The sequence below is a fragment of the Chanos chanos genome, chromosome 2 (assembly GCF_902362185.1).
Source record: "Chanos chanos chromosome 2, fChaCha1.1, whole genome shotgun sequence".
Classification (NCBI taxonomy): Eukaryota; Metazoa; Chordata; class Actinopteri; order Gonorynchiformes; family Chanidae; genus Chanos; species Chanos chanos.
The window spans coordinates 57,863,941-57,878,817 of NC_044496.1; the positions used below are offsets into that span (position 1 = coordinate 57,863,941).

At 43.5% G+C, this 14,877-nt stretch overlaps 1 protein-coding gene across 1 annotated transcript; it reads right to left on the reverse strand.

Annotated features, from left to right (window-relative positions):
- Nucleotides 1-408: 408 nt before the first annotated feature.
- On the reverse strand, nt 409-13,817 carry pde6a (phosphodiesterase 6A, cGMP-specific, rod, alpha). The gene is made up of 22 exons (XM_030766174.1): nt 13,341-13,817; nt 10,982-11,134; nt 10,539-10,628; nt 10,207-10,347; nt 9,705-9,779; nt 9,499-9,563; nt 8,929-8,995; nt 8,649-8,696; nt 8,217-8,366; nt 6,597-6,740; nt 6,329-6,394; nt 6,071-6,217; nt 5,660-5,767; nt 4,984-5,093; nt 4,419-4,506; nt 3,980-4,080; nt 3,719-3,826; nt 3,114-3,177; nt 2,449-2,523; nt 1,987-2,070; nt 1,229-1,400; nt 409-491 (listed from the first exon to the last, which is right to left on the reverse strand). The coding sequence occupies exons 1-22, from the start codon at nt 13,815-13,817 to the stop codon at nt 442-444; spliced, it is 2,583 nt and encodes an 860-aa protein (XP_030622034.1). The 3' UTR covers nt 409-441.
- Between the last annotated feature and the right edge of the window lie 1,060 nt (nt 13,818-14,877).

Genomic DNA, 14,877 nt, shown 5'->3' on the forward strand with positions numbered 1-14,877 from the left:
TCTTTACGTCACTTGTCTAGATTAAACACAAACAGGCCTATGTCAAGGATTACTCCAGTTCACTGAGCCCTGCACCGGCCTGGGCCTAATTCACATTACAAAGATATTAAAATGCAACAAAATGAAACGTTCTGACGACTACATCGATATTATATTACATTTGGGGTACTAGTGTGAGACATCTGGCTTCTTTTCCAAAGGCCCAGTACCATCAAACATTGAGTCAAATTATATCAGAGTACTTATTTGATCCAGTTGGTTGGTCTGGGAATAGTTCTCTATTCATACAGTTCTCTCCTGAACTGTCAGCGGTACAGAAGCATGACAAGGTCATACTCCCACATCTAAAAATGAGAAGGAAACGTTAAAATACCATGTAAAAACAGGAGGGAAATTCCCCTAGAGAAGCGGAGGAGTAAGCGTGTAATTGCTGTCTGTAGTCTAGCAGATGACGCAGGTCTTGGATTGCGCTGCCACCGGACCGTTGGCCCCTGAAACGACAGGAGAAACCAGGCTCAGTTCAGATTGTTCTCTCGCTCTCTCCTGTCGATGTCAGCAAAGAGAGGGGGGAAAAAAAAAACCTGACAAAGCAGGTTCTTTGGGAGATGTGAGGGTGACATGAAGTCCTACGAGCCAGACACGATCGTATCTGTGTCTCTAAAATAAGAACTCTGCCTTTGAGTACATTCAGGAGTTCAGATTCAGTTTTTCACAGATTGTGCAAGAGTGGATTTAACTGTCACATATTCATCTAACTGCATCTCAGTCTGCCATGATAAGGTCCAAGACTTCACTCTGAGGCTGGTAAAGAACATCTGTCGATTTAGATGAGCTGTGATCTGGCCCGCACACTGATGTTTGATGAGTTCAGCTGTTATTCATTTTTTAGGGACTGGTTCAGAATGTGAAAAACATGACCAAGACCCCCAACCCCCGAAAGACAGAGTCATGGAAACTAAGCTATACTGATATACTCTCATTACAAAACCAGGTGAATTATCTGTTTCAGTTTTCAAATGAAAATATCAGAACACCCTGGCCTTTTCTCATGCTTTTTTCTTGTTGAGCTGGAAAAGGACGAACCAGTAGTGGATGTACCGTATCCACTCTCCAGGTTTCGTCCAACAGCTCGAGTTTTACTTTCTCAGAGGCGTTCCCTTTAACCTGGCTCTCCTCTCTAACTGTCTGTCTGTCTGTCTGTCTGTCTCTATCCTCTGTCTGTCTGTACCTCCACTCTTGGATGCCGCTGCGGCAGCTGCTGCCTCCTCCTTCTCTTTCTTGGCTGCCTCTAGCTGGGCCACCTTGGCCTCGTGGATCTCCTTCAGGGCGTTCCACTCCTTCCTGTTATTCAGCAGCCTGTCCAGCATGGGGGTGATCTCCACGTGGAAGCGGGAGAACTCCTTTACGAAGGAAAGAGGGAGGAGTGCATGAGTGAGTAAAAGGGACTGGGAGAGAAATGATGAAATCGCGGAGGTCAAACGCTGACCGAACTTTTCCAGTTTTCTGTCGTATCTCGTGACGTTTTATTTCTATTGCCACCGACGTACATTTACGCTGTTGGCACTACAAATTTTTATTCAATTTTTTTGTTTTGTTTGATTTTTGTTCTTGTTATTTTTATTAATACATTCAACCCAAACAACAATCCTACTAACAGTGGTGACCAATAAATGACCAAAGGATTGTGAAACGCTGTGTTCATCCTTAAACCACAAGAAGAAAGTCCCTGCTTAGTTCTGACCTCATATTGACCTTCCAGACGGCAAGCTCAGCATTAAAAGGTCCTCTGTGTTTCTAATTTATATCATTTTATCATTGGTCACAATGTGGGGAGACAGGACAGAGACACAGTCATGTCTCACATGTGAAGCGCTAAGCTCTTTGTGTGTAATTATCTACTTGCCTCTGTGTTTGTAAAGTAAACAAACAAAAGCAGTACAGACGAACTCGTTAAAGAAAATGTAGGATGAAAACAGAAGCTTCTACCTTGTACACAAAAGCGCAGACGAAATCAATGAAACCACACTGCAGTTTGGGCAGCTCTTCCGCTTTATTCCTGTCCATCATGGGCTAGGGGACAAAAGATAAGCACTGTTTATTCCACTGTGTTTATTCCACTGTGTTTATTCCACTGTGTTTATTCCACGATTACACCACAAAGTAATAAATTCTTTATCGTTCTGTTGGAACGATAAAAAGAGATAAAAGTTGTTTGCGACAAGTCTTAGAAACCTGATGTTACAGCCTGTAAAATCACGGTTCTGTGAAATGGGGGAGTTAGGGAATGCTCCAGATGACTGGGCCACTGTGACCAGTGTTTCTAACTCACTACACCACATAATGGGCAGTACATCACATTTGGCCCATGGGAAACTGCTCTCTCTCTGACTCCTTCTCCCTCTCTCTCCCTTTCTCTCTCTCTCTCTCTCCCTCGAGTGAGTAACTTACAATGGGCTGTTGCTCCAGGACTGTCCTTTCCAGGTCACCCTGCTCCCAAAACTCTGCAGCCACTGACAGCGCCACCTACAGGAGAATGCACAAACAGCCTCTGGTAATGTTGGAGGAGGCCAGACATAAACTACAGTAGAAAAAAAAGAGCAGCTAAATCCATGAAAAACACATTTAATTTTCAGAACTCCACTAAAACACCGCTCAAACCTCAAGTTACCTTTTAAACCACTAAGTAATTTGCCTGTTTGTGAGTCTTGCTGGGATTATGCCTCTTTGTTTTATTGCATGGTTCATGAGCTGTCGCTAGTCGCTAATTAATTAGCTGGAGTGAATGGAAGTCATATTGCCTAACTTACAACAAAGCTCTCTCCTGCTGAAGCTGCACTTATTTATTCATTAGAGGGAAATTATGAGCGTGTAGCATATAAACATACCACTAATTTGCTTCATAAATACAATTAAAATAATGCTAACATCATCATCATCATCATCATCTCACTAAACATTTGTTACATGGGCCACTGTGTACTGTCAACAGGCGCGTAGCCATCAGGTGTGAAAATTGCTGAGCGAGGTGTTCCATTGGCTGTGTAGTCACATGACTGCTATCTATAACACAAGCAGTCTAGACAGTGAGAAAAACTGTGGAATGACGATCTTGCCTTGCTCTGGATCTCCCACGGTTTAGCAATGGCAGACAAGTCACAGGCGGTCATCATCATAGCCCTGCAAGACAAACACAGAAACTTAATCTACCCCCGAAAAACCCACGGACCATCTGATTTTAAGACTCCAATCCTAAATGTTATGTGTGTTAGGTACAATCACCAGAACTTTAAAAAAAGAAGATCAAGTATTGACAGCCACAAACTGTTCGATTCATAAAGATAATAAACATAACTCTCGTAAAAATCTCATGTGACAGTGACTGTGCCCAATGCAACCCACAACTTTAGCCAGCAGCAACGTTCCTCAAAAAAAAGCTTTTACGAAAATGACATCTGCTGAGGAAAATGAGAACTGAAAAATGAAAAAGGGCGCTACCCAGTGGGCAGATTATGGAATTACAACCATGTCAAACATTGACATTTTCCCACAAAAGCATGTTGAATAGTCACATCCCTGTTTGATGTCTGTGTGGTGGGGAATAATCAAAAGCACTGACATGTTTGTACTGCATGAGTGTATAACTGCCCAGACAGCACCACAGCATGATGAAAATGACACATGACATGTGTTCGCCCAGAGAAGCGGGCGCAGTACATACATGACAATCTCTTTACGCGTCGTCTCCAACATCATGTATTTGGTCCACTCATTCCAGTCCTCATAGGTCTTGGACTGGTCGACAATCTTTTGAAACATGGTTCTTTTCCTACGGGTGGAGGACAACACCATCATTAGAGTCAATCCAGCGACAGACACTCTGTTCAACATAAACTCTCCACAGATCACTCACGCGAAACAGGACACTGTTCCTAACAGCAGCGTCACTATTTCATATCAGAGACTTAAAACAGAGACTTACTTGAAATACAAAGCCAAGTCTGTGGCTATGATAGCGATATCCATTAAGTGAATGACTATGTCATGCTGTCGCCGGTTGAGATTCTGGTAGATATTCAAAGCCTGGCGAGAATGGATTCACATTAAATGTGCTGCATTTAAAAAGATCAAACAACATATTTACACATGCGCTCTTCACTAAACTGCTTACTATATTATAAAGAAAATGCTAGGAAAAAAAAATGCTACTTCATGTCCATTAGTTGAGTGCTGAATAATGAAATAAACTATGGAACAGGCTGCTATAATCAGGCTGCTGTTTGCAAAGCAGTGAGGGACTGCTAATGCTCAATGGCCTGGACCTCGTTATGGTTCAGTTAGAACGAAATCAAACATTCGCTCAGACGAAATCAAACAGTCGCTCAGACGAAATCAAACATTCGCTCAGACGAATAACTGACCTCATCTCTCAGCAGGGTCTTTCCAAACTCCAGGTGGTGTCTCTCTAAAATGGAAGAGCCATGGAGCTTTGCCAGTGGGTTTCCAGACCTGACAAAAAAGAAAAGAAAAGAAAAGAAAAGAAAAGAAAAGAAAAGAAAAGAAAAGAAAACAGAACAAAACAAAACAAAACAAAACAAAACAAAACAAAACAAAACAAAACAAAACAAAACAAAACAGACACAGCTCAGAGATCTCGTACATGTCTTGTACATGTGTGAAAACTGGTTTTAATTAGAAAGAAATACATGCAGGATGTACATCATAAGGTCCGATTTATCAGTGACCTACACCTGCTCATGTGACCCATGACCTCCTCATGTGACCCATGACCTCCTCATGTTACAAAACAGTTTGTCCCACCTCATATTCCATTATGAGGTCAAATAAAGGATATCACTGTACTGTTGAAACGTGTTGGCTGTGATAATGCTGTGATATTGTTTGACTTGCGGTAGAGACCTGCTCTGAAATCATAATGTCAGACAGCTCAATAACACCTAACTATCTTAAGCATAAAGGTCTCACTTCATCTGGTAGAGGTTGTTGGTGCCGCGGTGGTCTATGTCGTGACAGAAGCCAGCTGTAACCATTGCCATGGTCTCCAGGTCTGTGTAGTAGCGTTTCAGGTCACCTGTCTGAAAAACACGCAGGATTAATGGGAGCACTGGTGAACATGCGTGAGGTGGCCAATCTGAAACCGATAACGACGGGCATCTTCTGGCCCCTTCTCAGGCGGAGAGGGCTGACTCCAGAGAGCTCATTAGACCCAATGATGCATGGGAGCAGCACTGAGGGACGTCATTACGAGCTTGGCACGCTTTGACTCCTCTCCTCTACTCCCTCCTGACTTATGGGGAGCTGGGCGTGATTACAGACGAGGCGTCAAGCGCTGCAGTCATGCTTGGCCACCTCATTAGATTGGAGAGATCTCCGTCTCAGACGCTGCTGGATGGAGGAGGATCCTTCAGCTGGACATATTAGACCAACTTAACAAGGTCCCTCTGAAGGGATGCCCATTACACAGATGGATTAAATCTATCAAACACCAGGGAAATGCCGCGGACTTAGTCGGCTAAGCTGAGGCAATGAGGTACGCTGTTTATTTGTGGACACTTGTGATGTTTCTCACACTCTGATGATTCTGACCTTGCATTCACTCATCAGTCATTCTGTCTGTGTTTTTAATGTGAAACTCACTCACCATCAGCAGTGTGAACATGGTCTGGCCCACGTTGAAACCATGCCTCCAGTTGTGGTAAGTGATTCTCCTGTAGCCTTTGCTGAGAGAATACATGAACCTCACCAGGACCTGCAGGGAAAGCTCTCAGGTTGACACGTGACATCATGCTAAACACGCTCAGCATAGCACACCTCAGATACATTATCACCTGTGATACAGGGAGTTGTTGTCATGATCCATTCCAGAGATCCAAAAGACGGACATATGGCCCTTGAACTCTCTCGCTGATCAGTGTATTGCCAGACACAGTTCTGTAGGTCTTTAACTTTAGAACTTTTGCTTGGCAGGGGTTCGAAAGAGTCAGAACTGAACTTCTTAATCAGACTTGTGTATAATTTGACTCTGTAATACGTTTATTAACAGTGGACTCACCTCGCGAGGAATGTGGAACTTGTCCACCACTTTCAGCTCATAGTACATTTTTATTCCACACTTCACCAGGTCCAGCTCTGAGAACTCAAAGTCACAGAAATGAAACTCAAAGATCTCAGATTGCTTAGAGTTGGGCAGAACCTCTTTCTAAGGACAGAGAAAAACATGGAAACATGGGCTTTAGAGGTTGAGATCAAGAACTCTTCACGTCTTACACATTTCATATTGATGATATCTTGATTTTTTTTTTTTTTTTACCAAAATGTCTTCCAGCTCGTCCTCATCACAGTCGTGCGGTTCCTTCCCGTAACGTTCTCGTGTGTTCTACACAGTAAAAACAGTCCATTTAACCTTGGTGAGACAGAAAGACTTGACCAAGCTATTTTTTTCTACATGGGCTATCAATCATAATTTCACGGATGAGAGCTCTAGTCTGTCCGTCGGATCAAGATGTCATGGAAGGTACGGATGAGGTGTTTTATAATTATCTCTTTTCATCAGGATGTGCCATGTGAAAGTGACCCACCAGGATATTCTGAATCTCATCCTTGCGACACTTGACGTGGTAAAGCACCATGTCCTGAAAGATGTCTTTACGGTTCTCCAGCTTGTTCATTTTGTCGTAGGTGTCTGTGTTGAGCACTGACCAGCCCAGGAACTGCGTTAGAGACTAAATTGACCAGAGAACAAGCGTTATGATTAAAACCCATTCTGTCTGCTCCATCTGTCTCTAAGGATCAGATTAGATCAGGCTAAAAGTGATGGGCAAATGGCAGAAAAAATACATTACTATAGTCCTGCACCGCTCTGCTTGGGAAAAATACCAAGAGCATTCAGAGTGCTAGACTGCAGCATAGATGGAGGAGGCCAACAGGGCATAATGATAGAACACCATCAGCTCCAGAGAGGCATAATGATAGAACACCATCAACCTCAGAGAGACATAATGATAGAACACCATCAGCTCCAGAGAGGCATAATGATAGAACACCATCAGCTCCAGAGAGGCATAATGATAGAACACCATCAGCCCCAGAGAGGCATGATGATAGAACACCATCAGCTCCAGAGAGGCATAATGATAGAACACCATCAGCCCCAGAGAGGCATAATGATAGAACACCATCAGCCCCAGAGAGGCATAATGATAGAACACCATCAGCTCCACGGATGCATAATGATAGGACACCATCAGCTCCACAGAGGCATAATGATAGAACACCATCAGCTCCACGGATGCATAATGATAGAACACCATCAGCTCCAGAGAGGCATAATGATAGAACACCATCAGCCCCAGAGAGGCATGATGATAGAACACCATCAGCTCCAGAGAGGCATAATGATAGAACACCATCAGCTCCACGGATGCATAATGATAGGACACCATCAGCTCCAGAGAGGCATAATGATAGAACACCATCAGCTCCAGAGAGACATAATGATAGAACACCATCAGCTCCAGAGAAGCATAATGATAGAACACCATCAGCTCCAGAGAAGCATAATGATAGAACACCATCAGCTCCAGAGAGGCATAATGATAGAACACCATCAGCTCCAGAGAGGCATAATGACGGAACACCATCAGCTCCAGAGAAGCATAATGATAGAACACCATCAGCTCCACAGAGGCATAATGATAGAACACCATCAGCTCCAGAGAGGCATAATGATAGAACACCATCAGCCCCAGAGAGGCATGATGATAGAACACCATCAGCTCCAGAGAGGCATAATGATAGAACACCATCAGCTCCAGAGAGGCATAATGATAGGACACCATAAGCTCCAGAGAAGCATAATGATAGAACACCATCAGCTCCAGAGAAGCATAATGATAGAACACCATCAGCTCCAGAGAAGCATAATGATAGAACACCATCAGCTCCAGAGAGGCATAACGATAGAACACCATCAGCTCCAGAGAGGCATAATGATAGAATACTCGTTGCTGTCAGTTGAAAATTCTTTACTGCAAATGTACCGTCTCCATAAAGTATTGGAAACAAGGCACTGTTCCAGAGGTAGGGTACTCTTCCTGGAGGAAGACTAGAGGAATGAAGACACTGTTTCTGCTTCCATTATAATACATGCACTCAGGTGTGAATCAGCACTCTACCATTAGTCATTCATACTCAAGTACCTCCATTAGTGCTTCATCCATTTCATCAAATGGCTTTCCATCTTTCCTGTTGTAGAACGTGGCCACGCCTACAATCTCTTCTTTCTTGTTGACGATTGGCAAAGAGAGAACATTCTTGATTGTCCAGCCAGATTCATCCAAGGGCTCTTTCTGGCAAGGCAGAGATAAAACATCTAATTAAATCTCAACACTGAAAAATATTACTATTTATAAAATTAATTACAGTCAATAAATATTACGGTAGCTTGAATATCTCTGCAATATCAGGAAGAGAAAGTAAAACTTAGATTTAATTATCTGGCTCCGTGGAGACGTGACAGTCAATGGAAATTTACTGAAATGTGGCCAAACTGCCCTTTCTGTCTGGTACATCGGAAACTAAATTAGAGGAAATTTTCCATGTAGATTACAGTGTGAGCTGGCTGATCTTACTTGGAAGCTAAAGAATTCGTCTTCAGCAGCGTTCATAATGTTGCAGATCTGTAAGACAGAGAGAGAGAGAGAGAGGGAGGAAAGGAGCAGTCAAACAGAAAGATGCCATTGTATTAATTATGGTGTCTACAGAATTGCCACTATCCATCATCTCAGTCAGCGAGAGCAAACTCCATTTCCAAGCCCTGTGCACTTGACAGCTGCATAATACACCCTAATGGCTTTTGTTCTTGTCGCTCTCTCACGAGGCAGAGAGGATGGAGGTCTGTCTGTGTCTCACCAGCCCGGTCTCCGCCACGTAGGTGGGCAGCCCGCTCAGGAGAGCCCAGTGATCCGCCGGAGGGGATCTGGGAAATACAGCATGTATGTATATATGAGATTATACATAGATATGTTCTTAAACACTCTTCAAAAGTACAGTATTCTGTGTAGTCTCTTTCGCTCGAAGCAGAACTGATCATTATTCCTAAACAGATTTTCAAATTTCAGCGTCTGTTACTTTTTTGGGGGGATCGGGGTGGGGTGAGGTGGGGGGGGAGTGGTGGTTGTTGGCAGCGGTTTGGTGAATATTTTAGTTCCATGGCTGAAATTCCACCAGTGTGTTCCACTTCAGGGAAAGGCACCAACATAAAAATTACAGTAATCATTAAAGGACTGCCTCATCTAACTGGAAATAACAGAGTTTTAAATAGAGTTTCAGTTTTATAAATGGAAGAAGAAGAAGAAGAAGAACAAGAAGAAGAAGAAGAAGAAGAAGAAGAAGGAAAAGGAGAGGAAGAAAGAAAGAAGAGAAACAGGTGGTGCGTATACAGAGAAAAGAGATAAGGAACATATAGATACAGGAACTCACGGGATGACTTTGATATCCTCCTTTCCATGCAATATGTAATCAATCACTTTATAGAAAATGATTTCCTGAAGAGAAATGAGTATAGGTGAGGTGAGAATAGGCTCTAGCATGCAGTGATGAATTACAGCCAGACAATGTGCAGCACAGGCCTCTGATGACAAACACACAGGCCTGTGTCTCAAGGGTTACAGTCTCTCAACACTCACTCTGCCATCAGGGGTCTTCGGCCCGTCATACGGTGGTACTTCCCCCATCAGGACCGGCCACAGGTCAAAGAACTCCTACGTACAAAAGCAAAGATATTTTTAATTCAAATATCAGCCCAAGACTGTGAAGTTTGGTGAAGCTGTGGCCATAGATGATGCTTTGATCGGCCTATGAGTCCAACTGCAAGACTGTAAATAAACCCAGCATCTGCTCAGGAAACATTAAATTAGAAAAGTCCTGCCTTCACACCAGACCCCGAGAACCTGACTGATGGCTTCAATTTTTTCCTTCACATAACAGTTAAATGTCAACAAATAGAAACTCTTTTCATACAACATCTGTTTGACATTTACTTTTATTTAAAACTATTATTCATAAAAGCCAGAAAGCGTAGTGCACACACTACAGACCAATTTAAGAAAACAAAAAACATTTCTATTGCAATGTTCCGGCTTGTTACAGCCTTGTTGCCGACAGGTAGGGGTCTGAACGAACAGTCACCTTCGTTTTGGTCATGTCCAGGAGGCCCACGGAGTACCGATCACAGTTGAGGAAGGCTCGCACGGTATAGAGCGCCTTGTGGAACTGTCGTTCAATGTCAGTCAGCTCCTCAAACACCTTGCTGGCAGACCAAAGCAATATCTGCAGGCCAGTGGTTAATAACACAATTAACAGTAGTCAAAGACAACAGGAAATGACAGAGGAGAGACTACACTGGACCCACAGAAAGCTGTGCACTGTGCTCTGATACTGGGTGATGACAAACATCCTCCTGAATCTTGAGTCAGGGGTCAGGAGTCAGGAGTATTTAATGCCACAGAACTGGGTCTCACCTGGCTCCTCCTGGTTTCACAGTTGTGTAGGTAGTTCAGGTGGAAGACTCGCAGAATGAGATTGGCGAAGTTGAGATATTTCTTCAAGTTCTAGAGACAAAAGTGGGGATCTTATTATCTTATTATTAAGTCTTATTATTAACATGTAACTTGCCTGTGCTCTTCCATAATATGTAAATCTGGAACACCTTTACCAAGCACTACTGCCATAAGGGCTGTCCACTGTACCCTGCTCTCTAAAGAGTTCACTGCTTTTCACGATCTTACCATTCTTACCATTCATTCTTGTCTTATGCTCTAGTGGTATGGTGGTGGTTTCACCACCAGTCCCAGTATTTAAATCCTATATATCGCTTTGTTCAGTGTATGTGTTGGGCGCTATGTTGAAGGGCTGTCTTAGCGAGAGCGTCCATCACCCTGTGTCAGATGGAAAGACCTGGTACCTCCTCATCCTGTTTGGTGAAAGCCGGGGCGTCGAGTTTATTCACTGCCATCATCACGGCCACCATGTCTTTGCCGTTAAGGATGGGCGTGGCCAGCACGTTCTTGGTCGTGTACTCTGTCAGGGTGTCCACAAAGTCGCTGAAGTGGCTGTCCTGGGGGGGGGGGGGGGGGTTAGAACCAGCAGCAGTGTCAACAGTATGTTTTACAGAACACTTCCTAAAGCTTCAGTTAAATGCTGTAAACTCAAACTTTCTCAAATGTATTTGTTGGGGAACAAAAGAATTTTTTTTTAATGTGGTTACAAGTCTTAATGTTGCTATGTACTTTTAATTAACTACATAAGACTGTTCTGTTAGTGACAACTGGACAAATGAATCTTATGTCTGCATGTAACATGCATGTGATGTTAACACTAAATCAGCCCCGGGGGGTTTGTGCTGTGACCCTGACCAATCTGATCCAAGCTGACAGCTGTGATCATAAACACGTCACATGTGATTTTGCCTCTTAAAACCAGGTAGTGATAACAATCCTTCTGCTAAAATAAGAATGACATTCATTTCAGACTTAACGATCTCTACTTGACTTTGACAGTGGGCTGTTCTGACAGCTGTATAGTGCGTCTGTTTAGGTGCCAGTGCCACATACATCACCCTTTTTATTGTGTGAAAATAATATTTTTCCTGTATATTTTCTCTATTCTTTATTATTTATGATTGGCTGAAAGCAGAGGCGAAACGCGAGAATGCGGAGGCTGACTGAGACATGGAGTGAAGTTAATAACTACTGTTCCGCTGACTGGGAGAACATGGCTTTAGGCACTGACCTTTAGATTTAATCCAGGATCGCTCTAATTTAACTCAGATTAAGGAGCTTTATCCTCTGCAGGCCCAGTGACACTCAGGGGAAGGGACCTGCCTTAATCCCAAAATAGCCCTCAGGGTTGTAGTAGTAGTAGTGGCGGTTCTACTGCAGCGCATCCCGTGGGTAAATCACCACGCTCTCACTCTGTGTTATAATGTATCCACAGTAATGACTAAAAGCCTTCATCTGTCACTGACCATTCTATGAACTTTATTTAACGACAGGCGAGGCCTACAGAGCATGCTCAGTCACTTGTTTCAGCACCTCCTCTTGGAGTTTAGTGCTTTTCTCAAGGACATGGAGGCAGCAGTAACAGGAAGGACACAGACACTGGGACCAGTTAATCTCCAGCACTAAGACAACATCCCTACATGACCTGTCTGGGATTCAAACCAGCAACCCTGTCCAGTATCTGCTGTGAGCCACTGTCACGCCAAACCCTCTCAGAACTCAACACTGTGTCATTTTGAAAGTATGTGTATCAGCATTGGTAAAATACGCAATGCTAAAGGGCCTGTTTATCTTTAACGGTATATAAATGCATTAGTCTGCTTTGATTTCTAATGCAGGAGTACAGAACGCCACTGGAAAGTGGAGAGTTATTGTATGTGTGAGGGCGTGTTGGTTAGTTCGCACAAATGCAGATGATTAAAACAGGAACAGGTAACCATGGCGACGCGGAGCTTTGACACCCAGTCACTCAGAATTTCAGTCACACTTTGCCATTTTCTAAGATAAAGAGAAGCCAATTTGTTACAAGTGATTATGCACTCTGCAAAGAAAGGTGTTCTTCACGCTGTGAATCAGTGGTTTCTATCAGGAGGCTGAAGACAGTCCGTTCCTTTAGAAAATGCAGGTTCATTCCTAAATCAAATGGAGCAGAACACTGAATTTTTGCCAAAGCACTGTCAATCATGTGTATCACTCACAAGGCCTGTCTGAAAAAAAAAAGTCATTTGACATACAAATGTTTATGCCTAGTCACGCCTGTCACAGTTAGTTCCAATAAGCTCACCATGTGTATCTGCAAATTACAGTTGGTGCCTAACAAGTCACAGCAAGTATAAGTAATACTTAAATCTGTTTACATTTCACCCACAAGTAACAATGAGCCTTGGCCTTTGCAGAAACAAAAAACCCAAAAGGTGCAAGACAAGACATAAAAGCAAAAACACTTTTGGGAGGAAATGTAATCAGCGAATGTAACCCTCTAATGGAACCGACTAGTTGGTATGCTCTGGACATTTTCAACTGTAAATGAGATCTGTGAAAATCAGCCTCGGTCCACCGTAATACTAATCTGACAGAACTATCTGAAAGGATTGGCCCAGTCTAATGCTGCCCCCTACAGGCCAGCATAGGAACTGAGTTTGGCGACCCTATGGCTAAGTGTCACTTCTCCACTCATTTCAGAGTCATTTTTCTTTTTCCCTCACGACCTGGCATTCAGTAACTCGCCGGGCGGACCTTGAATAAACCTGTCAGCTGGCTCACCTGGGTGACGTCGGGCACATTGACAATTTTCTTGGTGGTCGCCACGTGCCCCACGATGCCCATGTCCAGAGGGTAAACGATCTCACTGTCGGGTTGCACCAGGCACTCCTCGAACGTGGTGTCTTTGTGGACGTTGAAAAGGCGGGTGGCCAGCTCAGCCATGCCGTTGCGTTGTCGGTAGAGGAACAGACTCATGCGGTCGGCGCGCAGGATGAAAGACAGGTGCCTCATCAGGTTGAAGATAGCGCGCTCCATGTGTAAATTATCCTGAAGGTCGCGCACCATGTCAAACACGACCTCGCTCTCCTCCACAGAGGACAGGTCGTGGAATTTACTGATGTCCATCTCTGTCTTTTTCGTGGTGGACAGCAAGTCTGAGATGATCTTGGAGCGGAATCTGGAATCGTAATACTGCTTTGCAAATGCAGGATTACTGTCCAAAAACTTTTCAGCCACATCCTTATCCACTGCAGCCATCGTGGTGGAGATGACAGAGAAAATGTAGCCTTTCTAAAGGAAAAAAGAACAGTCTCTCAGATGGCTGTGATTGGCCACAACCCAGCGATTAGGCTTCAGTCGACTGCTCTCTACCTGCTCAATGCAGCGCTAAAACAGAATAAGGATTATCAGGATTGTTTTAAAGCAGCATGGCTGCTCCTAATCTAGTATCCAATTAGAATTTGAGATTATACAATAGTCATGCCTGTACTCACACCTCTGGCCTTCTGTGTTGTTTTCTTATTCATCCAGGCCCAGAGCAGGCAAAACAACCATTTCCCACAGAACCAGAACACGGTGTTAAGGCCTAATGTATTTCAGGGAAGTGCTGAAAATGAATCCGCTGCCCTGTTTCCTGCTTGATTCCCACGCTGATGTTTACGTTAGAAAGACAGTGGCAGTAGGCTTAAGCTCAGTTCATAATAAAATTCGAACAGCTCTAGCTTTCACATTGGCCTACTGTTAAAGTGTTTTATTGTTTGTTTGTTTGTTTGTTAATTGATCGTATAAAATTTCATAAGCTGTATCATAGAGCAAGGCTCTAAGAAACACCTCAGCTTCAATAATGAGGCAAATGTTTTCATAATGAGGTAAAATGCTATGGCCTTCAACAGAGTCTGCTGCCTTTTCTCAACTACATCTCCCACAGTTCTTTGCAAAATAAAGAGATACCTTTACTGACAGAAGCTAAATGTGTAAGGGTTCTATGCTGTACCAGGTGGTTCCATCTCCTTTTTGTTCATTCTCCTTTCAGACAAACTTCCCTTCCACTGCTACTCACAATACATAGCTAATAACATGGAGCCCGCAGGACAGAGTCAGGAAGCAAACTGTGGTATTGAGATTCATCCACTTTGTCCGAGGTCATTTTGTTAATCAAGATTATGAGTTGTGTCACAATGCTGTTTGACTGGGTCTCCTCCTGGCCGTTTCTCTATCTCCATTCTTTCATTCTGCACTTTGCCCCATTGCACTGTAAATCTATTCCACTCTCAGCCTGCATAGTACAGAGAGACCAAGAGACATGACTCCCCACAAC